This window comes from Lampetra fluviatilis, chromosome 33, assembly GCF_964198595.1.
Source record: "Lampetra fluviatilis chromosome 33, kcLamFluv1.1, whole genome shotgun sequence".
In the NCBI taxonomy this organism is placed as follows: Eukaryota; Metazoa; Chordata; class Hyperoartia; order Petromyzontiformes; family Petromyzontidae; genus Lampetra; species Lampetra fluviatilis.
The window spans coordinates 5,341,490-5,369,322 of record NC_136307.1 but is presented as its reverse complement, the minus strand read 5'-3'; the positions used below and the strand labels follow the sequence as shown (position 1 = coordinate 5,369,322).

Genomic DNA, 27,833 nt, shown 5'->3' with positions numbered 1-27,833 from the left:
CACCAACCCCCCACCAACCCCCTCCCCACCAACCCCCTCCCCACCAACCCCCTCCCCACCACCCCCTCCAACCCCCCCCTCCCCACCACCCCCTGCCAACCCCCCTCCCCACCACCCACTCCCCATCACCCCTCCCCACCACCCTCTCCCCACCACCCCCTCCCCACCACCCACTCCCCACCACCCCCTCCAACCAACCCCTCCCCACCACCCACTCCCCATCACCCCCTCCCCACCACCCTCTCCCCACCACCCACCACCCACTCCCCACCACCCCCTCCAACCAACCCCTCCCCACCACCCACTCCCCATCACCCCCTCCCCACCACCCTCTCCCCACCACCCCCTCCCCACCACCCACTCCCCACCACCCTCTCCCCACCACCCTCTCCCCACCACCCCCTCCCCACCACCCCCACCAACCCCCTCCCCACCACCCCCTCCCCACCACCCTCTCCGCTATCCCTCCACATGCCCAGATGTTGATGAGGCCACAAGGGGGCACGGAGTTTGAATCAAATCTCCCCCACGACCCTTCTCACATCCCTCATGGCGCGGGATTTGTGTAATTAAGGGGGGCGGGTAAGGGTGGCTGTTGCATATATTGTATTGTGAAAAAAATGTAATTAAAAATGTAAAACATGAAAATTGACGAAATTATGTACATTTGTGAAATTATGCAAATGAGTGTAATTATGCAAATTAGGCCAACTAATAAAAACATATTTAACGTGTGTGTTTCATGTTAATTGAGTGTAAGTGTAATACGATCAATCGTATGTGTGATTAAATGTGTATAGTATTACGTGAAAATGTATGTATATGATCGATGTGTGTGTGTATTATTAATGTGTGCGTGTTAGTTTGTATTATGATCAATAGGTGTGCGTGTAGTTACGTGTATTATTATGATTATTGACTCGGCATAGTTGTCTCGGGGTGTATTCTGTGTGTGTGTTGGTTATTTGTGATTGATGTGTGTGTGATGTGATGCTCTGCTTCGTCGTCTCGGGGTGTACTACCAATCGTGACAATACAATGATTCTCGCCGAGTTCGTAGCGCAACGCGGTAACCACTTCACTACCGCTCCCCCCCCCACACACACAGGTAGCCCATCACACACACAGGTAGCCCCATCACACACACAGGTAGCCCATCACACACACAGGTAGCCCCATCACACACACAGGTAGCCCCATCACACACACAGATAGCCCCATCACACACAGAGGTAGCCCATCACATACACAGCTCGCCCATCACACACAGAGGTAGCCCCATCACACACACAGGTAGCCCATCACACACACAGGTAGCCCATCACACACACAGGTAGCCCATCACACACACAGGTAGCCCCATCACACACACAGGTAGCCCATCACACACACAGGTAGCCCATCACACACACAGGTAGCCCATCACACACACAGGTAGCCCACATCTTAGCACCGACATACACCACAACAGAATCACTCGCACCATGACGCACTCGGACAATGCTTCATTGAAGTCGCGGCGCAAATTTCACATTTTTCTCGAGTCACCTTCCCCCCCTGCACCCCCCCGCACCCCCCCCCCGCACCCCCCCCCTGTACCCTCTGTGGAATCTGCGGTGCGGGGGCAGCAGGGGGGGGGTGTCAGCGCCTTGTCGTCGTTTCATTATTTATTTTGTTGTAAATTACTTTTTTTTGTAAAGCGTCACGGAGTGGACTGGGGAGGCGCCTTCGGCATGCGGAACGCGGAACGCGTGCGGGACACGGGGGAGGAAGCAAGCAACATGGGGAGACACGGAGACACAGAGACACGGGGAGACAGGGGGTAGTGAGAGGACAGAGACACGGATACACTGAGAGACACGGGGAGACAGGGGGTAGTGATAGTACAGAGACACTGAGAGTCACGGAAAGACAGGGGGTAGTGATAGTACAGAGACACGGATACACTGAGAGACACGGGGAGACAGGGGGTAGTGATAGTACGGAGACACTGAGAGTCACGGAAAGACAGGGGGTAGTGATAGTACAGAGACACGGAGACACCGAAAGTCACGGGGAGACAGGGGGTAGTGATAGTACAAAGACACGGAGACACCGAAAGTCACGGGGAGACAGGAGGTAGTGATAGGACAGAAACAATGCGGTAACCACTGCACCACCGCTCCAACAGACAGCGAGACCCATCAAACGAGAAGCGAGAGAAGAGCGACACGACAGACACAGAGAACACACAGACAAAGGCGGCCTCGAGGATAGAAACACACCAATCTGATAGATCAAGAGAGAGAGAGAGTCAAGAGAGACACGCAGCTCAATGGACACCGGGGAGATACGCCTTCTCGTTCAGAGGGAACAAAAACGACCTCGCTCTCGACTCGGATTCCTCCTGGATGCTCGTGGCCAGGGCGCCTCGTTGGAGTCAGTCGACATCTCAACAGGAGTCAGGTTTGTTATTGTTCCCCGGCTCCTGGGTTGAGTTGGGTGGGGGTTTTTTTTTGGAGGAGCTCGGATCTCATCCAGCAATCCACCTACCCACGGGGATTAAGAGGCGAGGTGCCCCAGTCGGAGGGGAGGTGTTTTAATTGGGGAGAGGATTTCACTGCGAGTGAGTAAACAACTTGCGTGGCAACTCGGGGGGCAACGGGGGAGGCGGTCGGTGGTGGTGGTGGTGGCGGCGACTCTACAAGAGCTGTGTGTACGTATGCATGGTGGACTTCTTTCGCGCCGTACGTAGCCAACCGTGCTAAGCGGAGGAGTTGTTTTTTTTTTGTCGAGGAGGCCAAGAGGAGGAGGAGGAGGATAGGAGGAAGAGCAGGGGGTTAAGATGATATTAAGAGGTGCAAAGTTAGCGGAGGGAAGGTACAACAGGAAGTCAGCAGGAGGAGGTTAGGAAGATGAAGAGCAGGTCAAGAGGTGGGAGATAGTGAGCAGCTCAGAAGAACAACGACGAGTGTGAGAAGGAAAACCAAGGGTCCTGGCAAAGGGAGGCGGGCTAGAATAAAAAAGAAAGTGGAGGACTTTTTTTGACGCGAAAACGAGAGGAAGAGGCGGCGGTCAGGAGGAGCTCATTCCGCATTTGAGGAATCAGAGCGCAGAGCGTGGCACTAAACAAGAGGAGGCTGAGCAAGGTTCCAGGTGGAGGAGAAGGCGGTGACGACCCCAGCAGTCACCGCCTTTGAAGCAGGTTCCTTGGTTCTGACGCCTGCGAGGACGATGTCACGTGGAGCCCTCCTGCTCCACGTGGGCGTGCTGCTCGCCTGGACCGCGGGCCCCGACTCGGGGTCGGCACGTTGCGTGCACGACTTGGTGCAGCCCTCGGATGCCCCCACCGTGGTCCTGTCCTACGCACAACCGGCACCACCATCATCATCATCACAACCGAGAGGCGCGTTCAGGGCAGCGGCAGCGACGACGACGACTGGTGGTGGTGGTCAGCAGGACGCCCGCCCGATGAGGATCCACGTGGAGCTCTTGGCCGAGGAGTTGGGGGGCCTGCAGGCGGAGGAGAGTACGAGGCTGCAAGCGTCCGTGCAGGCGGCCGTGAGAAGGGTCTCGGAGCTGCTGGCGGGTGAGCTGTCAATCACCCCCCCTCCCGCACGACTCCCCCGCACAGCCAGCGAGCGAAGCGCAATTTGTTTAACAACGACGGCGTTTGTTGCGTGCCGTCTTTGCTGAACCGTGGATATAATAGCATCGCTGTTGAACGACTGAAATGTGTCTGTCCGTGTGTCTGTTAGAGCATGAAACAATAACACAAACCTCTTCTTGGTTCTTTCGGTAAAGTCACGTAGAATGGAAATAATAAAATAATAATAATAAAACATAATAAAATAATTCTCACGACGTTTCGGCCACAACGCAAGTAGCCGTCCTCAGGTGGAGAACAGGTCTGTCGAGGAGACAGAGTCTGAATGACTCTGTTCTCCACCTGAGGACGGCTACTTGCGTTGTGGCCGAAACGTCGTGAGAATTATTTAATTATGTTTTATTTTTATTATTTTATTATTTCCCTTCTACGTGACTTTATCGAAAGAACCAAGAAGATGAATCCCTGCAGTCACGAAAGCTTTAAATCGAAATAATAACACAAACCTTAAAGGCCTTCGTCAATTCACTGCTGGATGGAGGCCTCCCCACGCCGTGTTGGTCACGGGAGTTGTTGTGTGACCGGAGACTTTATATTTGCCACGCTCCACCGGTTCAGATATCGCTCACCACTGATGTTAGAAGTGGCCGCGATTAGATATCAGTTCTGGCCAGATTAATCGCAAAATTACACTAAGCAGCGCGCCACTGATCTATTTTATTTGTGCGGGTTCCTAGGTTATGCAAGGCGGTTGTGTGGATTTGTGGCTCTTCACCTCGGTTAAAATCTTTGTTGCCTACAGTTGAGAGTTGGGTACCGGTTTGTTAAACTAAAATAAATATATATTAGGTAAAGTGTGATGAATGAATGGATGGGGTCTTTGGGGAGGGCCATAAAAAAACTGTGAAATGTCACAGGCGTTTTACAGCGATGGTATACCTCCACCAAGAGGCTCTTGGTCGACTGATGTAAATTGTAATGATGCTCTCGAAGGGTGAGAGAAAGCTGAAAACTTGGCACAAATATAGCCGAATCTATGCTCCGAACTAAATGCATCCGAAAAACAAGAATTATTTAAATAATTTGGCGCCCCAAAAATTTGGTCACTGGAGTGAATTCGGGGTTGAAGTCTGGTTGGCTAATGTGGTTAGGTTTAGGGCTATCGGATCTGGCTGACTAGTTGGAATAGTACAGGGTGATCCAGATGTTTTGAGACCCCCCCAATAAATTGATCCCTAACATTGTTGTATTTGCAAATTCATTTCTGTTTTAAATAAACCTTTTAAAATATATATTAAGTTTAAAAGAATTCAAATGGGAGGTCACAAGATATCTGGACGACCCTGCAATGTCATCGAAATTCATATGCAGCAGAGTCTCCAACGTCTACGCTATGCACCCCCCCCCCCCCCTGGCTTAATGCCACGAATAATGACATCTGAAAATAACGAGTGAGAGTAAAAAACATTACAAATGTTACGTAGAAAACAGGGGGAACATAGACATGGAGTAGGGAGAGAGGGGGTAGAGAGAGAGAGGGGGGGGGTAAGAAGGAGGAGAGCAGAGCGTGAAATCTTTTGTGAAATCCTTCATTTAAAAAGGGGGGGGGGCACATAAAGCAAAGCATTGAAAAAAAAACCGAAATGATGAACGAAGCAAAGTGCCGACTACACCAAGCATCTTCTTGTTTCTTCTGATCGTAAAAAACAGAGAGCCATCATGACAGAATAATAGTGCCAGGGACCCACGCAGGCGGTTAGTGGCGGGGAGGGGGATTTGGGGGCGGTCAAAGATTAACCCAGAGAGGCTGGCTGTGCGCGCGTCTCTATGGCGTGATATTTGTTGCTGTAATATATTGGCGAACATTAAACACCGAGGATCATAGCAACAAATGTCGTGCCGTACGTCTCGCCCGGCAGCTCTGCAAATCACGCGGCACGCGAGCTGCACGCGTGGTAGAGACGCCTCGAGAGCCAACAATCTCCATCCCGCCGTCGTTGTCCGAGGGCCAGAGCAGACGTAGGGTGCCACGTCGGGGGGGAGCGCTATCTTCAGTCGTACGGATTTATTTACAACGAGAGCAAACGACTTTTAAATAACCCCACTCATTGAACAAATACACGTTGAATTGCATGTGAAGTCATACCGCTGTTATTAGCTGCGTAATGGAATCGGAACCGCTAAAGTAAAGTCACCTCTGATGGTACCGGCAAATGAAATATCTGAAATCTTGTTTGCCATTATCGCTGCGTATCAATAATGCGTTATGCCTGTATCGATCCACCACCTCCTCCGAGCGATTTCATGAATTGTCTCAGTTCGAGTGCCCGTATGTGTGTGGACAGTACATCTGTATGCTAGTGCGGAGCGGTGGCACATTGCGCTTCGAACCCGGTGGCCCGAGTTCGATTCTGCTCACGGCTAGCATAAGTGGCGAATATTTGAATAGGGCCTGGGTCTCCCCAAGTTTGGTTCGGCCTGAAATGAGTATCGGGTGCGGTGTGTAAACATCAGTGCCGAGGAGACAGGGAGCCGGGAGTGGTGTTTGCCCCCCCCCCCCCCCCACTTTGTGTGCCGTTCCAGCCATCATAGGTGCTCGCTAACGGCAATTGCCCCAACAGTCTGTAAAAGGCTATACGGGGGATCTTTGTCTTTGTGTGTGTGTGCAGTAATCCCTGTGTCAGGTCCACTGCGTTTGAGCCGAACTCCCAGCAAATACTGCAAGAGCTTCTGGCCCCAGTCATATGAGAATGGAGGGAAGTAGGTTCTCTCTAACTACACCGAGCCATCATATCCACACATGTCTCCATCATTACCACGACCAAACACTGCCCACACACATCAACAGTACTCCCCATCACTAAACACACACCTCTATCACTACCCACACCCGATCATGGCTACTAACGCTCCATGCACCACATCAAATATTGTGTCCTATCCCCTTGGCTACAGCGCCTCCACACAGAAGGTCCAGCAACGTCCCTCCTTTAATGTAATAAAAGACTTGACCACGATCTCTGGCTCAGTGTCCTTTATTCGGTCCGTACTGCGTTCCCACACGGCTGTCTCTCTTATTCTCTCTGTGCTGGTTCCGATGTCACTCCAGTCCACATCAGCAGCCCCGCTGCTGTTCTTGTCGCTCTTGCAGCCCCACAGCAGCTCCGCTGCTGTACTCTCACACAGCTCCCTTGGCTGTTCCTGCTGCAGCTCTGACAGCCTCGTGCTGTCTCGCCTTCTCGTTGCTCCTGCGACTCTTGGCAGCCACCCCGCTGCCCCTCACACACAGCCTTACTGCCTATCTCTATCTGCAGCTTTGCACCTCCCAGTAGCTCCCTACTGTTCCCAGGGTTGGCTCCCGCTTCTGACGGTGCCCCCTCGGCTCGTACGCCCGCGTGGCCCCACACCTTTCCATTCACACCCCGACTGACTTCTCCTTCCGGTTTACGCGCTTAAGGACCCCCTACCTTTCACCCACGTCACCTGGCTCCGCCTCCTCGTGACGTCACATCCGGAAGGTCGCTTTCGCCCGCATTACACCACCCTCCCCCATAGAAAAAACCCAGCCGACCTCGGCTGAACAACACCAAAGCGTAATGCGGTGAACCGACCTTCCCCCTTAAAGGACACTAAGCATGCAATATAACAACAAGAACAACACACAAGTAACATCGACGAATGTACGAAAGCATGCGATAAATACGACGGCAAGAACAAGAACAATAACAACATACAATCAACGAAACGTAAGCGATTTGGAACGAGTGCGGGACGCCGGCCCGTCCCGGACGGTCGGCGGCCCACTTGTAGAACGGGGACGCGATGGAACACGAGAAATGACAGGGGGTAATTCCCCTGCTGCGATTGGAAGTCCACCGACATCTCGTGTCCCTGACGAATCAGTCTTGGTCGTATTCCGCGAATGCGCCTGCAGCGGGGTCGGAAGGGTCGCCGGGCTTGAAGGTACCGCAGCCCTGGCAGGCGCCCTCCGAACAGGCCCACTCCTCCCCCGCGGTGTCACGGTCGGCCTGTCTGGAACAGGTACGACAGGCGCTCCAGCAAGATCAATGGACGCAGGCGGGGGAGAGTCAGAGTCAGCAGCAACAGACCCCGGCAAGGCAACAATGGGAGATGACGCATCACGTAGGGGAGCAACATATGGTTTCAACCGCGACGTATGAACAAACCAACGGCGAGAACCAAACTGAACGCGCGCCGACTGTGGATTGGGAACCTCAATGAGGCGCACAGGACCATGCCAAGGTTTGTGCAATTTAGGAGAGGTCCCCGGCCGCACCTGCGGGCAATGGAGCCAGGCCAGGTCTCCCACCTTCCAGGGGCACTCCCCCTCAGACCGCCGAGCATACCGCTCGTTCCGGGCCTGGGCTTTGGCCGTAGCCACGCGGGCGTTTTCCCGCGCCTCCGTAACCCGGCGAACCGTGTCCTGAATGTATTCAGGGAGTGGTTTACGAGGTCCCTTCACCCCAGTACCCAATTGCACATCCACCGGAGGCACGTTTTCCCGACCATACATAAGGTAAAACGGCGAATACCCTGTAGCCGCATGGGGCGTCATCCTGTACGCCGAAAGCACTCCGGGGATGTGCAGATCCCAATCTGATTGCTGTTCACTCACAGTATGGCAAAGCATGGCAGACAATGTCCTGTTCAGCCGCTCAACCATACCATCCGTCTGCGGATGGTATGGAGATGTCCGTATCTTCTTAGTCCCAAGGCCTGCGCACACTTCAGCCAATAATTTAGAAGAGAAATTTCGGCCCTGGTCCGTGAGGAGTCTCTCAGGCGCCCCCTTGTCCATAATGTACCCAAACAAAAAGGCGTCGGTGATGGCCGCGGCCGACTGATTGGGCAACGGCCAGGCCATCGGCCAACGGGAGAGATACTCAACCCCTACCAGCAAATATTTATTTCCCCTCGCCGATGGTGGGAAGGGTCCCAATATGTCCAGTGCCACCAATTCATTGACTCGAGACACCTGAATCGACTGGAGAGGCGGCACGTAAGGATGTTTAGGCGGCTTACGCCGGGCGCATTCAGGGCACGCGCGCACGTGCCCTACGACATCTGTCGCCATGCCGTGCCAAAAATAATGACGTTGTAACGTCAACAGAGTCTTCTGCACCCCTAAATGCAATAGTGTGTCACAATGGAGAGTTCTAATCAACTCAAATCGCAAGGACGTTGGTACCACCACACGCCAGCTTTCCTGGAACCTTTCTTGCCACATAAGCAGACCATCTCGGAGAGCGGTTCGCGGCCCCACAGCCGAACTCGGACTCCCATTGTCCCTCATAGACCGCTTCCGCATGGACAACAACGACTCGTCCATCATCTGTTCCCGAATCCAGACAGACCGCGGCAGATTCAAAACCCCGTCAGTCGGTCCCGGTTCCATCGGAGTATCCGACTTCTCGACGGCCAACGTAAGCGGCTGAGGGGGGTTTAGAATCGGCGAACACCTATGCGTCCCCGACGCACATTTACAAGGGGCGCGCCCTGGTAATCTGGAAAGTGCGTCAGCGTTCGCATGGCGCACTCCCTTCCGATGTTGAATTTGGAAGGAAAATTCCTGCAGCGTGTCCAACCAACGCGCCCACTGTCCCGATGGCTGGTCCATTTTAAGTGCATATTGCAAGGCCGCATGATCCGTACGCACAATAAAAGAACGACCGTAAAGGTACGGTCGAAATTGCCGTAGGAAAAAAACAACCGCCAAAAGTTCTCTACGAGTGACACAGTAGCGTGTTTCCGCAGGCGACAAGACTCGGCTACCATACGCCACGACGCGCTCTACGCCCCCTTTAGACTGTGATAATACCGCCCCAATACCTGTGTCACTCGCGTCCGTATCAAGAATGAAAGGGCGATCAAAATCGGGATAATCCAATGTCGGGGCCGTAGCCAATAGATCACGCAGACTCCGAAAGGCCGCCTCTTCCGGCTCTCCCCAAACAAATTTCCGTCCTTTACCCGTAAGGAGATGCAAGGGCCTCGCAATCGTCGCAAACCCCGGCACAAATCTTCGGTAATACGAGGCAAATCCCAAAAACCGCCGAACATCCCCCACAGAGGTCGGAGTCGGCCAGTCCCGGACACACGCCGTCTTTTCCGGATCCGTGGACACCCCCTCTGCACTCACAATGTGCCCCAAATAACGGACGGACCGTTGCAGTAGGTGGCATTTCTTTGGTTTGAATTTCAAATTGGCAGAGCGCATCCTCGTGAACACTGTCTCCAGCCGCGTTAAATGTTCCTCAAATGTGCGGCTGAACACAATAATATCGTCCAAATATATAAGACACGTCTCCCACTGCAACCCCGTCAAAACGAGCTCCATCAATCTTTGAAATGTAGCAGGGGCCGCATTCAATCCCATCGGGAGGCAGTTGAATTGAAATAACCCCTGCGGCGTACGGAATGCGGTTTTCTCCCGTGAGGACTCGTCAAGGGGAAGCTGCCAAAATCCCGAAGAGAGGTCCAGTGTGGAAAAGAACTTAGCCCCCGACAATGCGTCAAGGGAGTCGTCCATACGCGGCAGGGGGTACGCATCTGCCACCGATATCTTATTCAATTTCCGGAAATCGACACAAAATCGCAAGTTGCCATCCTTTTTCTTAACCAAGACCACAGGAGCGCCCCATGGGCTGTTAGATGGCGATATAATGTCCGCAGCCAACATGTCTTCCACCGCCCCCCGAACGTGTTCTCGCTCCGCTGGACTCATCCGATGCGAATTTAACCGAATAGGGGCAGCGTCGCCCGTCTCAATGTGATGGGAAAGCAACGATGTGCGTCCCAAATCCAAATCGTCGGAGCTGAACACATCCGAATACGTCAGCAACAATTTACGCAGCGCATCACGTTGCCCCACGGACAGGGAAGAATTTTCGTCACATAAGGTAGCGATCCAACGATTATCCGAACCCCTTGGCTCGGAAACACCAGCGACCACTCCCCGGCGATGCGGACAATCGTGCGTCGCAAACGCCGTAGTGGCATGTGCCACAACCGTACCGGCCGGAACACGGATGTTTTCCACCCCCGCATTAAGCACCTGTAAAACCGGTAATTGATCCGGCCGGACGATGGTCTGTGCCCCAACTAACGCCAATCCCGTTGTTATCGTGGCGGATGGTGACAACAAGACCCCTAATGCTCCTAGCCGATTGGGCAGGGGCTTCCGATACCGCAAGGGTATAAGCATCTGTGAACCAGGTGGGATGTCCACAGATGCGACGGACAGCGCCTGCACCTGTACGGCCGAAGCAGGTCGCCCCCAGGGCGACGGCAGAAACGAGATTCGACGGCCCCCCGGCAATTCAATACAATTCTCATTGATTTTAATCAAAATGGGCATCTTAGCCAAAAAATCCGTGCCTAGTAAGCAAGGAACCGCCAAAGATCTCGATATTAACACAACGCCCGAAGCCGACACATCCCCTATAGATATCTTAGCATCCACCTGTCCCACGATACCCATACTACCCCCGTTCGCAGCGACGCAAGACCCATAAACCGGACGCACAGCCCCCGGCGGAATGCCCAACAGATGGAAAATGACATCCGATATAATAGTCGCAGACGCTCCCGAGTCGACCAAAATGCGCACGTCCACACCTTGTATGGACCCCGGTACAGTGGATGAACCCGTAGCGGCCGCGACAACTCTCCGTGCCAATTTGCGCCACTGCGTAACTGAATGACAAGGCCCCGTCGATGGCCTTTCTTTAACAACAACAATAGGATCGCGCAACACAGGTGGTGGGTGAGGTGTAAAGCCTTGCCGAGTGTCTGGTGCGTGCCGACATGCCTGTTTCGGAGGTTCCTTGGTCGGCTTGTCCGGTGTTGTGGGCTCCTGCTGCGGCGGACCCGGGAAGCGGGCCCAGCAATCTTTGGCGTAATGGCCCCTACGGCCGCAGCGGAAGCAATCGGCCTCGTTGCGCCGAAGCGCAGGTCTTGCATCCCGGCGGCCCCGTCCCGATGGCGTAGCGCGCGGCCCCGGCCTTCCGCGTCCCGACCATGGAGAGGAGGCAGCCGTCAGCTCCTGTGGACCCCGCTCATCCGGCACATAGATCGCCCTTGTGGGGTCCCACCCCATCGCGCCTCCTTCCTTGACGGGCCCACCCGTCCATGCCGCCACTTGCTTCCAGCGACGGAGATTAAACTGCGCATCCAGACACTTTGCTGCCGCCCGGGACGTGAGCTTCTCATGCCCACACACAGGCATGGGGATCCCCAGATCCCGAGACAGCTCCAGCATTTTTCCCAATATGAGAGGCTCGAGCAGATCCTGTGGCGTGTCAGGATATGCTGCCATGGCCAGCTCCAACACCGCACCCCTGAACGCCACGGGCGATTCTTCGGGTGCTCGTTGTCGTTGAGCGAATCGCCGATGCGCGTCGTCAGGTGGCTCATAGGCGTCGGCCATTTCCTCAAAAACTCCACATAAAGTCTTCTTCTTATCGGCCGTTATGGAACGGAAAAATCGAACAGATTCGTCGTCCAGTAGAGTCGGCAACACTTCCAAGGCCTCCGCATCGGTCCATCTTGCTGAACGAACCGCCGCCAAAAATCGGCAGGCGAAAGCGCTCCAATCGCCCCCGATAGAGAATTCCTTAACTGTAGTAAGGTGGCGACTCCGACTCCTCTTTACGCCGTCTTCCAATGATGGTTGTTCTGGAGGCAAATTCAAAATGGCGTCGGCCCGCGGCGTGGCCAAGATGGCGGTTTGGCGCCGCGGAGCGCGCAAGATGGCGTCTTCTTGCCGCGTGGCCAATGGCGGCGGCAGGGCAGGCAACGTGGCGGCCCGTGGAGCACCTTCTCGTTCCATCGTCGTCCTTGGCGTAACGAGGTGACATAGATGCGCCAGGACGTCCTTTAGTGTCTCCAGTTGTTCTGCCACCTGTTGCCATCTTTGGTCAGCGTCCGATGTTGTTGACGGACCCGCCATCGCGCCGACATCTTCCACGCCCGTCCCCGTGCTCGCCTCAGCAGGGCTCTCCTCCACCACCCCAGCAGAATCCGTGGTCGGAGGGAATTCGTCGTCGTCGGACGAAGAAGCCGATGCTGGCGCCGGGGGAATTTTCTTCCTTACTTGCTTAGACATGCCGTTTCACTTCTGACCCCAGTGTAATAAAAGACTTGACCACGATCTCTGGCTCAGTGTCCTTTATTCGGTCCGTACTGCGTTCCCACACGGCTGTCTCTCTTATTCTCTCTGTGCTGGTTCCGATGTCACTCCAGTCCACATCAGCAGCCCCGCTGCTGTTCTTGTCGCTCTTGCAGCCCCACAGCAGCTCCGCTGCTGTACTCTCACACAGCTCCCTTGGCTGTTCCTGCTGCAGCTCTGACAGCCTCGTGCTGTCTCGCCTTCTCGTTGCTCCTGCGACTCTTGGCAGCCACCCCGCTGCCCCTCACACACAGCCTTACTGCCTATCTCTATCTGCAGCTTTGCACCTCCCAGTAGCTCCCTACTGTTCCCAGGGTTGGCTCCCGCTTCTGACGGTGCCCCCTCGGCTCGTACGCCCGCGTGGCCCCACACCTTTCCATTCACACCCCGACTGACTTCTCCTTCCGGTTTACGCGCTTAAGGACCCCCTACCTTTCACCCACGTCACCTGGCTCCGCCTCCTCGTGACGTCACATCCGGAAGGTCGCTTTCGCCCGCATTACATTAACATCAATCGTAAAAAAAAACATGCCGTGAGTTTGAGTGCTAACTCTGGAATCCCGTACCCATCGCCCCTCGTGCTCCCCTCTCCTTCCCTGTCCTCTCTCCCTCCCTCCCTCCCTCCACATGGCTCCTGTCACAGGTGCTCCACTTTGGACAGCAGGTACACTGGGGAGATGTGTTTGGAAGCAAAGGTACAGCCTCATCACCACTACCACCAACGTCATGACGACGATTACCATTGCTGCTACACCTACCACCACCACCACCTCCACCATCAGTCACCACCACCATCTCCTCCACCACCACGATGATCATGAATTACCATGTATCATCACTGCCATTTTCATCACAAACACCATCATCAATCATTATCATGTATCATCAATTAATCACAAACACCACAACCATCAGCACCACAAACACCTCCACCGTCATCAATCATCACAAGCATCCGCAACGCTGCCACCATCATCACCACCTTCGGCGCAATCATGGCCACCATCAAAAGACACACGATAGTCTCATTGGCAGCAGTGACCGGCATAAATCACCAACGACAACCGCCACTCGCCACTAAGTGGCGGAGACGTCACCACGGCGCTTGTGCCAGGCTACGTGCACTTCAAGGCCACGTGAAGCGTCGAACGCCCACTGACAGGAGGTGACGGGACAGACCCAGCAGGTGCCCATGGGACGACTTACTGAGATGACTGGCAGATGCACCGCCACCACCCTCACCGCCACCATCCTCACCGCCACCATCCTCACCGCCACCATTCTCACCGCCACCACCCTCACCGTCACCACCCTCACCGCCACCACCCTCACCGCCATCACCCTCACCGCCACCACCCTCACCGCCACCATCCTCACCGCCACCACCCTCACCGTCACCACCCTCACCGCCCCCACCCTCACCGTCACCACCCTCACCGCCACCACCCTCACCGCCATCACCCTCACCGCCACCACCCTCACCGCCACCACCCTCACCGCCACCACCCTCACCGCCACCACCCTCACAGCCACCACCCTCACCGCTACCATCCTCACCGCCACCACACTCACCGTCACCATCCTCACCGCCACCATCCTCACCGCCACCACCCTCACCGCCACCACCCTCACCGCCACCACCCTCACCGCCACCACCCTCACCGCCACCACCGTCTTCCTCCATCCCGATCGGCTCAGATCCCCGAGGAGCACCTGCTGGGCTACTCAACGTGGGGCAGCTCGGGTTCCGGTGTGGAGATCCGTGGGGACGGTCCCGGGGTCCTGGACTCCGACTTCATCCTCTACGTGCGCGCCGCCGACACCCTCCGCTGCGCCGCCGGGGTGCGAACCCACGCACTGGAGCTCGACTGCGGCGTGGCTAGCGAGTGTGCGGGCAGGGCACTCGCATCGGGGCCAACGGGGTTATGGGGGTCAGGGATACAGAGTCGGGGGGGGGGGGGGGGAGTGCCCACACCAACCACCCCTCGTCCATTGACCGAAGTGGGCACGCGCTGTTAGCAGAAAGCGCCTTTTGAAAGCGGACACGGCACCACGAGGCCAGCACCGTGGCCAGCCGCCTTTGTCTCCCCAAGTGCTGATGTGTATATGCAACATCAGCTACTTATTTTAGGCTGAGTCGCCCAAGGGGAGGCCAGGCACCCGTTCAGATACCACTCGCAACTGACAATGGTTGTCGGAGGATTGCCGACAGGAAGTAATGGGACTGAGCCAAGTGTTCACTGAGATGACTGGCAGATGCACCGCCTGTACTCCACAATGTGCCACCGACAAAAGAAAGATCCCCCGTGTAGCCTTAACAGACTGTAGGGAGCAAGTGCTGGGGTGAGTGGCCAGCACCGCACCCGACTGCCTTTGTCTCCACAATGGCGATGTTTACACACCGCACCAGGTGCTCATTTGAGGCTGAGTCGACCTACGGGAGACCCAGGACCGGTTCAGATAACCGTCACTGGTGTGTGGCCGTGAGTGGGAATCGGACTTGGGTAGCCGGGTTCGTAGCGCAGCACGCTAACCGCTACACTGCCGTTCCCTACACGTATACACACACCTATACACACGACATCTGCACACACAAGTGACACACACGCACAAACAAACTTGTATCTGTCCCACCCACCGTCGCCCCTATGTTCACTCGTCTTCACTAACCCTGGACCCTGCACCCTCGACTCGGACTGGAACCCTGACCCTGCGCTGGAACCCTGACCCTGCGCTGGAACCCTGACCCTGCACATGCGATGCATCAGGTCACCGCCTACGCAGCCTACTGTCAGCTGGACCAGGTGGACCGACCCGTGGCCGCGGCCGCCACCTTCTGCCCCGCGTCGCTCCGGGGCGACGCCTTCAACAGTGACAGCACAGTGCTGGTGAGCAGGGATCAGTGGTGGACAAGAAGGACTTTGTGATGAAAGGCTGGGTGAAACAAAGGCTCAGATGGTTGGTCCCTTTGTAATGATTTGATGCGATGAATGGTTGCGATGAACGTGATGCTGGAGATGATGATGCACTGGATGTGATTGATGGACATTATAGAACGTTTGGTCTTGCACGTGATGGCTAAGTTATGGATGGACGGACGGAGATGATGAATTTAATTATTGCGATGCATAAATGAGGTGGATGAGATGAATCTCACCTATGGAAGTGATAGGACGTTTAAGCAAAAATATGCGTCAGCTGGGTGGAGGTGGCGCACGCCTCTAATCCAGCACTGTGGAAGCGTGTGTTGGTGGATCGCACAAATGTTGCAAAACTCCCTTCCCATGGGCATCAAGGTTCACCAGGAGGTGGTACAGCAAAAATGTGGACTCCACTTTTTTCGTCTGTATGGGATATAGAGTTCCCCCCTTGCATGAGTGGGTTTTCTCAGGATCCTTCCAATTCCCTTCCACATTGTAAACTCTCATAAATTGGCCGATAACACGTTAATATATAAATAACTGCCGAGCTCACCGATTGGCTGCTGCCTTTCCCGCTCATCTGCGGTTCCTCGTCGCCTGCCGAGTCGTGAGAAAATACCGTTCAGCGGCGTGTCACAAATTGAAATGATCATAATATTTGGCGCCGACGCTGTTATCACACAGGCCGTCATTCACGAGCTCTTCCACGCACTCGGCTTCTCCAAGGACCTCTACAGGAAGTGGCGCGACTGCAGCGACTCGGGTGAGCGAGCGGCATCCACCGGGCGATTCCTCGTGTCGTCGGCAACTAACGGAAACCTTGGCGAGCAAATCGAACTTTCAAAAAACCGAATCTAAGTGTTCTCGTCTCGGCTCTTTAATTCTTCATTGAGTGTGCCTCGGCAAGCAATTCGCACCTGCAATCGTTGATAATAATTCTACGAATAACACATCGAACCTTGTGCGACTGATCGACCGCACCCCCTACCACCCACTGCGACGAATCGATGCGCAGCGCTGGCGCTGGGCCGGGACTGCTCCCCGCGGGCCCAGGTCACAAACGAGGACGCGCACGGGCAGCAGCGCGTGTTCACCCCGGCTGTGCTGCGCACCGTGCAGCACCTCCTGGCCTGCAACTCCTCCGAGTGCGGCGGGGTCCTGGAGGACGTGGTGACCACCCTGACCCCAGCATGACCCCACTCTGACCCCCCAACCTTATCTTGACTGCTTCGCGCAGTTTCAGACGCGCTTCTGCGGCCGTCTGGAATGCTCTTCCTTCCGATATTAGGAAGCCACTGGAGCGATGTACTTTTAAATGATCATGATTGAAAACTCATTTATTTTGAACTGCTTTTTGCGTTTAGTTTGCCGTCTTTCCCCCACACCTCCGATTAGCGCAGTTGGCTACGTACGGTGCGAAAGAAGTTCAACAACATATGACACCACCTTGAACTAAACTTGGGGAGGGGTACCCACAGTCCGCAGGCCATATCCGGTCCACGGCTTCAATTAATGTAGTCCGTGGCCACATGAGGCCTACCACTTAGGTACAGCCCGCAAATAATAATATAGCCGTCACTGCAGGCATCTCGGCCACACCAATCGGGTACGATAGGGAAATATTGTCGACCGGGCAATAATTTCTAATTTTACCTTTCTCAGTAACTTCTGTCACTGCCAAGGCCTCCCGCACCGTACCTTAAACTTGAGAAGACCCCACTTTGTTCCAAACATCTCCAACGCAACCTGCACCACAACCCTAACCCTATCCTCTGACCCTCACCTGACCCCGACAGTGACCTCACCCAGTGGCGGATTAAGCTAGTGCGGGTCTTAAAGGGGCCCCAAATAAAAAAAACGCAAATATTAAAACACAAATTTTTTACTTGCAAAGTAAAGTAATTGTATTTTTTCATTTGCTATACAGCCAGATAATAGTACTATAGTAATAGAGCAAGTGCAGAATTACTGAACCGGAATTGATAGCTTGAAAGCATTCAACGCGGGGCCCTTGAAAGTGCGGGGCCCGTAGCATATGCAGCTACTTTTGCTCCTAGGATAATTTAGCTCACTCCTCGATCCCGCCCCGCAGGACGGCTCGTCGGTGCCATCGTCGCACTGGGAGGCGCGCGCGCTGCAGGGCTCCATCATGACGGCATCGCTGGGAGCCCCCGGCCTCGTGCTGGTGGACACGGTGACGCTGGCGGCGTTGGAGGACACGGGGTGGTACCGCGTCGACTACAGCCGGGCCGAGCCACTCGTGTGGGGCCGTGGTACGTACTTACAGAAGACAAAGACCCCCAACCCCCCTATAGCCTTTAACAGACTGCTGGGGCAAGTGCTGTGAGCACCTGTGAAGGCCGGCACGGTGCACTAGGGGGCGGGGTGTCCAGCACCACGCCTGGCTGCCTTTGTCTCCCCAGTGCTGTTTTATTGTTATGACTTATTAATTGTATGTCACATGCACCTCACGTTGTCTGCAGATCAGGGGGGAGACTTCGGTTTGGTAACCACGTGCTCCACTCCAGATTCTCCCTTCTTCTGCCAGGGAAGGTGACAACTACAACCACCACCATCACAAGCGCACATGCACAGAATGGGATAAAAAAAACATTCTTGTAAATGGCAGAGGAATTTAATTGTAACATCCGCATACCCACAAAACTGTGGGTCTACAGATGTGCAGTTATGTGGATGTTAGGATATACGAAATTGCAGTTGTGCAGTTATGCAGTTATGCAGATTTGCAGCTATGTGGATGTGTAGTTATGGGAATTGATATGCGGCTGTGTGGTTGTGCGGTATAGCGGACTAGGGTGCCACTACCTGCACCTGCACAAAGGTCGCTGCGACACCGACTCATTCCTCAACGGCTGCCGCATCTACAAACCACTCGTCAGCAAGGTCAGAGTTCACATCTATGTCACGAGAAATTTTATTTGTCCGTCTGAGAGTCCGTCAGTCACAGCTGTTACTTGAATAACTTTCATCTTACAGTCAAATAAGAGTTCATTCGAATATGACCTTTCAGCGGCATTAAAAAAAACCCATGTGAAAATGTTTACTGTGCTGTTATGGAATTCTAGACATGTTTAACTCTCTTGCCATTCTTAATATTAAATTCCGAGAGAATTACACTCGCATCTGTATTTCAAGACCAAACTATGATTTTCATCTCTCTTGACCGGTAAATCCTCCGTGTAAATCTGCGTTTTACACACAACTACATCGTTCTCAACACTTCATTGCGTCAATTTATTCGACAGTCCTGGGCCCTGTGCCTAGTGAATTATTTAGTTTCACGAGTTCCTTGTCCTTCCCCCGCACCTCCGATTAGCACCGTTGGCTACGTACGGCGCGAAAATAAGTTCAACAATACATATGCATACACCACACGTTAGCCTCTGGACTAGAAGGCGTTCTTTTTACACGCTTTCTATTAACTCACTGTCTGTTGTTGTTGTCATATCCTCAAATCTTGTAACTCAATTTTAACCCACTTCCCAATATGGTATCGACTGCAAACTTGGCATACTTATGTCATACTGATGACAATACTATATTCTATCATAAAAAATAAAACATATTTTTTTATATGCTATGTTTTGCCTTGGCTCTCATTGTCCACGCTCAACTAACGTTGGCTGGAAATCACCACGGTCACTTACGTTATGGCAAACCTCGGGGCCACTTCCTGGAGTCGTGGAGTTCTGCCATGACTCGTACGTAACATTTCATTAAAGCGTGTTTTTAAGTAAAGTATGTTTAAATATTACTTATTTCTCTCGGGTTGTCACACGACGACGTGCACTCTGCGTTGCCCCGTGGTGCAGGGGGAGTGCTGGCTGGAGGCGAACGCCCCCTCCGTCGCGGAGCGGAACTCCACGGGCGAGGTTTACCTGAGCAACAGCCGCTGTTTCTTCTCGAACCTCAGCCGACAGGCAAGAGAGGGCTTCGGCCTTGCCTGGGCATCTCTCCAGAGCCAGCGCCCAGAGCCAGCTCGCCAGAAAAGCTGACCAGAAGCAGCTGACCAGAAAGCTAACTATAGCAGCTCAGCAGAAACAGCTCTCCAGAGCAGATCGCCATAATGGGTACAACTGTGGCCTTAAAAGGAAACAAAATACATATTGTGCGACGTTTCGGGCAATGGACCCCCCCTCCTCTATGGCACATAAATCGTGGATGTTTCCTTTTAAGGCCGCAGTGTTGCTGACGAATATGTTGAGTTTGTTTTTATTTGTGCTTTGTGCGCCACTGCCAACGCAGAAGCATCACCACATAACCTGTGTAGAGGAGAGCCGACACAAGGTTGCAAGGGGTTCGTCTTTTATTCATTTCCTCCCATCCACACCTGTCCCCAGCCGTCCCAATCTTGTTCCCACCAACGCACCCCTCTTCCCACCCGTTCTCTCCCTTATATCTCCTCACCTGCTCCTCCCCATCCTATTGGTGGGAATCCTTCCCTGGACACCCCTACACCTGCATAGGCAGACATGCTCACTCATCTGGGCATCTCACCTGAACAAAGCACATCACCTGGGCATCTTACCTGAAGAGGTACATGTCCTTTGACTCACCAGTATACCTGATAAGTAGGCAAGCTCACGCCCACCCAGACACCTCATCTGAACAAAGCACATATGCACGTGTCTTATCACTTAAGCACCTCACTTGATCAAATACATGCTCACAAATATCAGTGTACCTCACCTGTAACACGTACTTCCTATCAGCTGCATCACCTTACCTGTGCGCACACGTTATTGCCAACTGGGCCTCTCGCCTGTATGAGCAGGCTTACTCACCCGAGCGCCTCGCCTGCGCAGACGTACGCTCACTGTCTCGTGCGCACCTCACCCCATCCCCGTGATGCTAACCCCACCCTGGTCCTCCCCTGTTCCCCTCTAGGGGGTCCCCTCTAACTCGTCGGGGCTGCTCGGACGCTGCTACGCACACCGCTGCCTCGGGGAGGAGCAGGTGGAGGTGCGCGTGGGCGACTCGGGGTGGACACCGTGTCCTGCAGGGTCCAGCATCCAGGTGTCCGCCCCCACTTCTTCTTTCGTACTGCTGCTGATATAGATGCAGAGCAACTACAATTTCACATTCGGAGTCAAGCCAGATAACTGCGTCAGGAGCAGCGAAGTGTAGCGCTGTGATGTCTCCTTCGTATTTGTGGATGGGGTATTGCATCGTTATACATTGTACGGCCTGTTCTGGATGACCGCAGTCGCACACTGCTGAAGAGTTGTTAATCTTCCATTTGTGCATCAGGTATCCGCATCTGTTGCCATGGTCTGTGAAGTGGATGCAATTTAAGGTGGACCATGAGCTTTGTGGAAGATCAAACCCAGGAATCTTGTGTTGGGTCTTTCACAACAACGAGGTGTTTGTGAGTTCTTTTGAACTCCATTCAGCTCTCCAAGCTTCATTCGGGTTGAATGCGCATTAAGGTTAAGCGCATGGGTCCAACAGCGATGACGAAGAGACGTTATTGAGGTCCTGTTTTCCTCGATTCGTTCCAGAGGGGTGCAGCGGATGAGTGGGGGGGAGATGTGTGACTGCACGGGCAGCGTGGGTGTTGGGGTCGTCACCGACAGTGACCAGCTCACCCGACCCTCAACAGCACCAGTGATGGGACTGGAACTCTTTGACAAAGGGAGTCGAACTAATTCCATTAGAACTACACGAAGGGGATTCTAACTTTATACTCAAGGAATTAGAAGTCCACACTTATACTCTTTTGAATATGATACTAATGGCATTTAAAGTCTGATGGGATTCAAGCCCTATACAAAAACAGTGGCATAGCGCCACTGTTTATAAAGACATTGTACTCACCGCAAAGAACTGTAGTGACACAATTTGCACTCTGATAGCTGGCGCCAAACTGTGCGACACGTCCTCCCGTCTGGAATTTTACTTTCAATTCCGTTGTGATTACGTACACGTCATCGGAACGGGAAAAAGGGTTAATACTCTGCCAGTTAGGATATTGGATTTCCCTCCCCGAGTGAATCTTCTGCCTGCCTGGTACCCTTCTCCTTCCCACTCGCATGAGAGAAAATGTTCCATTCTAACCTGATCAGAATGTGTGTACAAGTTTTCCTCACTTGACGCAGTAAATGTGTTCCAAGAAAAGGCCGCACAAACCGCATGAGACGGCTGCCTGCCAAGTAGCACATAGAGGGTGCTTAAAAAATGTTAACACTTATATGGAACTATCGTTTTTAAATGGAAAAAGAACGGATAATAGACTGTAACATGATAACAAATGTAAGTTCATAGCTTCAAAAAGTCAGTCTCCACTTGTTCGCCATCGTTGTCAACACATGCCTGGAATCTTCTCCACGTGGTCTCCAGAGCCCAGAGGCACATTTCTTGTGCTATTGGTGCAAATTCTCGGAAGTGTTAACATGTTTTTGAACCACCCTGTACAGCAACTCACAATAGCCGCATGAGTGAATTCAAACGTCAAACAGCGATTTTTTTTGTAGAAATAGGTTAGGTGCATATACCCGAAATCACACAAACCGAACCTGCAAAAAGCGAGGGAAATCTGTAAATGGATTCTTAGTTTGTCTCAAGAGATGTTGCAATTAAAAGTTTATCCACATTTTGAGGACAATATTTTTGAAAACCACACCGACCTTGACAATTCTCTCAACTTTGTACGGAACCGGCATCGTTTCAGCAAATTTGTCCTCTTTTCTCTGGTTGCTGGAAACTGATCGCAAGGGCCCGCGAACTGCTTTTGCGATGTAAAACAATGAGCACCAGTGTTCACCGTGGATCTGGCGATGACAGCTTGCAACATTTTTTTCGTCCTTCCACAAAGACGCTCAGCCAGGATCAGTGTCACACACGTTCCGGTAACTTGGCTTTTGGCTACGATAAAAATCCATTATCTCAACGTATGTTCGTCTACACAAGGAAAATTACATGCCAATGGAACAAGTTCGCAAAGCATGGAGAGCTGCATGCTTGGCATTACCACTTAAATTAGAGAACATAGACTAGGTAGAGCCATTGCATTTACTGTTTAGAAAAAGCACTGGGCTTGGGCAGAACACGTCACGAGAAGGAATGATGGCCGGTGGTCAAGACAAACGACACAGTGACGGTTAAAGGAGGAAACGTGCCCTAAGGGTACATATACCATGGAGATGAAGTGATGAAATTAGCTCACATGCAGGTGTTAATTTGTACATGGTGGGACTGAGATAGATGGCTTTTGGGATGCTTTCATCCAGCAGTGGTATGGCCATTGCTGATGGTGGGGGTTTTTAAAATCTGTATTGAGTTTATCACATTAGTATCATGGTTACAATACTTTACATCTGAAACACTAAATTCGGACTCAGAATGTCAAAAATTACAAGGCTGGATGATTTTCTTAATGTTTTATGAGAGCAGTCATGGTTTTTGGAACCACATGTGTGCATGCCACACCAATAATTAAGTATATTGTTTGAATAAAAATTTACTTTAGATATATGTTCGTTAGAAATCAAAAGATTCCCATGATGCAATACTTTATTGGAGGGCAGAAGTTCAGTTTACTGTGATCATAAATGTCTCTTGCAGTCTTTAAAAAAAAATCTCATTATTTTATAATTGCCAATTTATAATTTCCTCGAAATTAAATTCCTTTTTCCGCCCCAGGTCCCCGGCTATGACGGGATGTTGATGTGCCCCACTGGGAGGCTCTGCCGTGATTACACGTCATCGACCACGACCGCCTCAACCACATCAACAACGACCACCACAACCACGATAATAACCACGCGAACCAATTCAACAACGACCACCGGGCCACCCGCAAAGTCAACTGTGACTCTGAAGCCGTCGCTCTCTGCAGCCAGCAGGGGTTGTGCTGCATTGATCCGAAGGGAGGTCACAGTGCTGGGAGTTGCGGTCGCGTTCAGCCTAATGTTCGCCGTGAGTTCCTACTAGAAATATCAACTTGAAGACTTTTTATTCTGAAAGAAAATACAAATTTGTGATTGTAAAACGCAGTGCCAATGCCATCGTCGCTGTCTGGGATATTGCTCCTTTGAAGAGGAGCAGGTCCCCGAAATTAAAATCCTGGTCAGGGTCAATCTACAATCCATCAGTCATCTGCGATAAGCTGAATGAATCAAGCCCACTTAGGAACTACCCAAGCTATGGACCTAGATTGATAGCCTAGTTGGAAACCCTGGCATTTAGATTGGTGGTCATGGATTCACATGTAAAATTGGTGAAATAAGCACCATCTGGAGATGGTGAAATATTTGGCAAGTGGAATCCAATCGTAGCAATTAATTAAATAAAGACTAAGCCTGGCCAAAGGAATATGACATTTCCTCATGTGTCAAGATAATTATTAAGCTGAAAAGCCCCTACAATGTAAATGGGATGGGTCAAACATCCAAATGCTGAAACATTACCTGCACATTTTTCAATTGGTATTACGAAGAGCAACATTGGCCTCGACTGTGAAAACCTGGCAGGAGCCTCTTCAAAAAGTACAGTACCGAGACCGAGCGAGACTTTCCTGGGTAAACAAGCGGAATAATAATATGGGCCACATCACTCAAATGCAGAATTTCCACCACTGACGCAGGATGAACGGTGGGCAAAGAGCACAGCCTGATGTTGAAGAGCTGCCACACTATAAAATGTAGCAATAAATGTTATCTTTGTGAAAAAACGGTATATCCATATATGAATAAAAAACAAGACAACAGTTTCTCATGCACTAAGCGGTCGCATCAGTAGTTATTCATTATGAAAAATGTTTTATTAAATGAAAGACGCTACACTGTGGTTGTTTTTTTTATGCAAAATCAGACGTAAAGGTATAGAGAGACGCAGTTTGGGTTACCTGGGCCGTGCGTTGTAGCCCAGAACCAGTGTGTGAGGTCATAACAGGGTGCTCACCTATACAGTAACTGAAAACCAGAGAGAGAGCTTCACAAGGCAGGATTAATATCAAGTTATTTTAAAACATACAAAAGTGAAAACGTGTAAGCTTGAGTAGCAAAAACTAGCAGACTTCAAGCAAGCGCAACTTGTCTAGACGACCGAAGCGGGCTACATTTCACATACGTCACGTTCTAAACACGAGGCTGCTATTGGCTTCTTAATAGCCCTACCTTATTATATGTTTGCATGTTTCAAGCGTCTTATCATAGATGATCTATCGTTATACAAATAACAACCAAAACTAGCACTTGGGGAAACTAGTGTTCTGGCCTTGACTCAAAAAATGTTGGAGCACTAGGATGCATGACAATTTTACAATAGTGTCTCTGTTAATGTGTTTGCCTGCTGCACAACAGTTACAGATAGTCGCAACAGACCCCATGTTGGAGTTAAACAGCACGGTGTAGCCCATTGTGGGGAAGAGATGAACGAAGGCCAGCCTATAAAACCTGAGGTATATATGAAAATCTGGGAAAAAACCTTTTTCAGCCACCTTATATTCTCATGTTGCATGTTGGTGATCTTAACATCACATGCACCACAATTGTGACCCAAGATTTTAGAATCCAACTCACAGCTTCCAGTATGTGAAATGTAAATGTCTCACAAATCATAACTTGCAGATTGCAGCAGAAAAACACACTTCCAGATTCAAATGTTCACTGTGTGTACCTTATGTTCTAAAGTGTTGCATTAACATAGTTTAGCTTATACAAATAAATCAGTTTGGTCTCCTTTGCGAGTGAGGAGTTAACTTTCCCCGCGCACGCACTACTGCTACATCGATTAACATAGATCTCACTTATAATACTCGTTCCACGATGCTTTCAAATCCTTGCACGGTGCAAGTGAAGTTCAACACACCCCCGTGCCCACACTAACCGTCGTCCCCACCACCGCCAATGGCCACAGCCCACAGCGTACACCGCTCGCCAACAACACACAAATCCCCTTTCTCAAAATATAAGCGCAGTGCTCGCGCGAGATAGGCGGAATGGTGCTATCCATCAAACGCTCCACGAGACCACGGGCTCTCTGCTACGTCGTGTGATCTGCTCCATTCAGTTTCCAAAGAGGATCCCCCCCCCAGGACGTGGAGTGAAACGATGATCATCGTGCCGAACAACACGTATTACAACCGAAAACAGTGAGCTCACCTCGCCATAATCGTTAAAACGTTCTGACTACATAAACGTTACACTGATTACATGGAAATAAACTGCAGTGTTCTACCTACACCTCCACGTGTCGACACCGATGTTAGCGCAGATTGAGGGGCGTATCTGTGAGGCGTGCAAGTAGTTGTGCATGTTGCCTGTGTGTGGTGTAAGAGGTGTCGCAGCGCTCTTTAAGTTTGTGATGCCACGGCTTACTCAAACTTGCGGCTCCGATTCTTTGCGTCCAACTGTGTTGTGTCAGCATGTTCAGTCCAGTCCCTTGGCGTGCGTGTTTGTTTTTTTTGTGTGTTTTCCGCCTGTCGCTTGTCTACCACAGCTGCATCTTGTACTTGAAGTTCAGTTTGAGCAGGTACTTGATGTTCACCTGAGCCACGTCGTAAACGATGTATCTGGAGGAAGGGCACGTTAAGGACAATGTGTGCAGCAATAGATGCTTAAACATGAGAAACGTAAAACTCACCTGTACAACTAATCCCAGCAACAGCCACCTGTACAACTGATCTAACAAAATAAACCTGTACAACTACTCTAACAAAACCTAATGAAGCCTTGCATGCCTGGTCAATGAAACCTTCCTAATAAAATTTGGCCACACAACCAATTCTATATATTCCAACTATTTGCTTGGCACAGACAGAAGCAGGGGCTTGATATCAGCCGGGTTTGGCGAGCGAGAAAATATTTCCGTACCCAGAGGCGCGCCACAGTCGGTATACTTCTCACCATGGCTGCAGCTACTCGTCACGTGCCACCTCCCCACAGCCTGCCAGCAAACCCAGAAAATATTGAGTGAGAACACGAGCCCACGGCAGGACTCGCTGTCGTGGGCGTTAACGGTGCTCAGGGGAGGGAAGAGAGCGCGGGGTCGAGAAGGGGAGTGGAGGCAGGGAGGCCAGGCTAGCGAAGGATACTCGTTGTACAGCAGGCTGGTGTCGTTGATGCCCGTCGCGGCAGGATTGCCAATGGGCACCTGCACACCGTTGAGAGTCACGGTCTTCTTCGGGTCAGGCGCCGTCTTACCCACACCTGCGCCATCGCACAAGCGCACACGCACACACAGGAACGGCGGGAAAGAAAAGGAACACGTTGCACAATTGTCGGACAGGATGATTTTAATGTTGAGACATAAGACAAGTGCAGTAGCCTGCAGGGTTGGACAAATGCACCAACGCGCAACACACCTTTGCAGCGCATTTAAGAGTCATATTATTGAAACTATAGGGTTATCGTCGACCATTACCGGGCTTACACATCACTGTTTTTAATCGGCGCTGTTCATTTCGATAAACGAAAATGAACATGCTTGTAAAAACTATTTGTTAACAGAATATACAACGGCACGTCATTGTCAAATAATTGTACTTCGGGCAAAGTGAATGAGTTTTTAATTAAAATAAGCTAATGCTGATGTATTCCATCCAAGTGTCTTTATAATCAGGAAGTTACTATCAAATTGATGGACGCATTACAGAACACGATGTCAATAGTGGTTGTAAAAAAATACAATTCCGTTTTGGACAACAGTAAGCTACTCAAGTGCCACATCAAAAAAAACAGGGACCTTTGTACAAGCGGAGCTATTTCTTCCACTTCTTAAACCAGGTGCATGATGTGTGCCGGGGAGAGCGAGAGAGTGAGAGAAAGAAGACCACTCACCCTTCACACTGTGGGTTCCCTTTGGCAGCTTGGTAATCGATTCACTTTGCTTCAGCTCATGCCTGCGGAACGACAACGGGCAACGAAGCTCTCACGCAAACGGCGGCGGGGGTGGAGACAAGTTCATTACGGAACGGCTGTTCTACAGCACACCAGCTGTAGATCGTTTTTTGCATTTTTCAAAGTATTGTATTTGCACAGTGCGGTGTAGGTGGGGAAGACGGGATATTAAAGAACGTGAAGAGAAAGCAGTTAGCTTTGAGCTATTTTTGGGGTTGATGTGCAGGCATTATTATTATATATTTTTACCCAGGAAAGGCTGGCCGAGTCTCAAG

General features: G+C 51.7%; 2 protein-coding genes across 2 annotated transcripts in view; one reads left to right on the top strand and one right to left on the bottom strand.

The window, feature by feature from the left end:
* Positions 1-1,798: 1,798 nt before the first annotated feature.
* Positions 1,799-24,416, top strand: CIROP (ciliated left-right organizer metallopeptidase). The gene is made up of 13 exons (XM_078871882.1): positions 1,799-3,568; positions 6,256-6,346; positions 13,420-13,471; positions 14,475-14,618; positions 15,545-15,664; positions 16,382-16,460; positions 16,713-16,867; positions 17,790-17,970; positions 18,181-18,250; positions 18,505-18,601; positions 19,531-19,638; positions 20,606-20,734; positions 23,360-24,416. Exons 1-13 carry the CDS (start codon positions 3,214-3,216, stop codon positions 23,648-23,650), a joined length of 1,872 nt encoding a protein of 623 aa, XP_078728008.1. The 5' UTR covers positions 1,799-3,213; the 3' UTR covers positions 23,651-24,416.
* Positions 24,417-24,454: 38 nt separating this feature from the next.
* Positions 24,455-27,833, bottom strand: part of PARP1 (poly(ADP-ribose) polymerase 1) — a 36,258-nt gene continuing 32,879 nt past the window's right edge. Inside the window, exons 21-23 of the mRNA XM_078871881.1 lie at positions 27,499-27,560; positions 26,754-26,868; positions 24,455-26,231 (exon numbers count right to left, since the gene is read on the bottom strand). Coding sequence (XP_078728007.1) covers positions 26,150-26,231; positions 26,754-26,868; positions 27,499-27,560 — 259 coding nt within the window. The 3' untranslated portion in view covers positions 24,455-26,149. The remainder of the gene's footprint in view (positions 26,232-26,753; positions 26,869-27,498; positions 27,561-27,833) is intronic.

Bases quoted from the DNA above. Each gene is read 5' to 3' on its own strand.
- CIROP (XM_078871882.1), top strand. From the start codon at position 3,214: ATGTCACGTGGAGCCCTCCTGCTCCACGTGGGCGTGCTGCTCGCCTGG. The intron at 16,461-16,712 runs GTGAGCGAGCGG...ATCGATGCGCAG, and splicing joins GCGCGACTGCAGCGACTCGG to CGCTGGCGCTGGGCCGGGAC. The intron at 19,639-20,605 runs GCAAGAGAGGGC...GTTCCCCTCTAG, and splicing joins TCTCGAACCTCAGCCGACAG to GGGGTCCCCTCTAACTCGTC.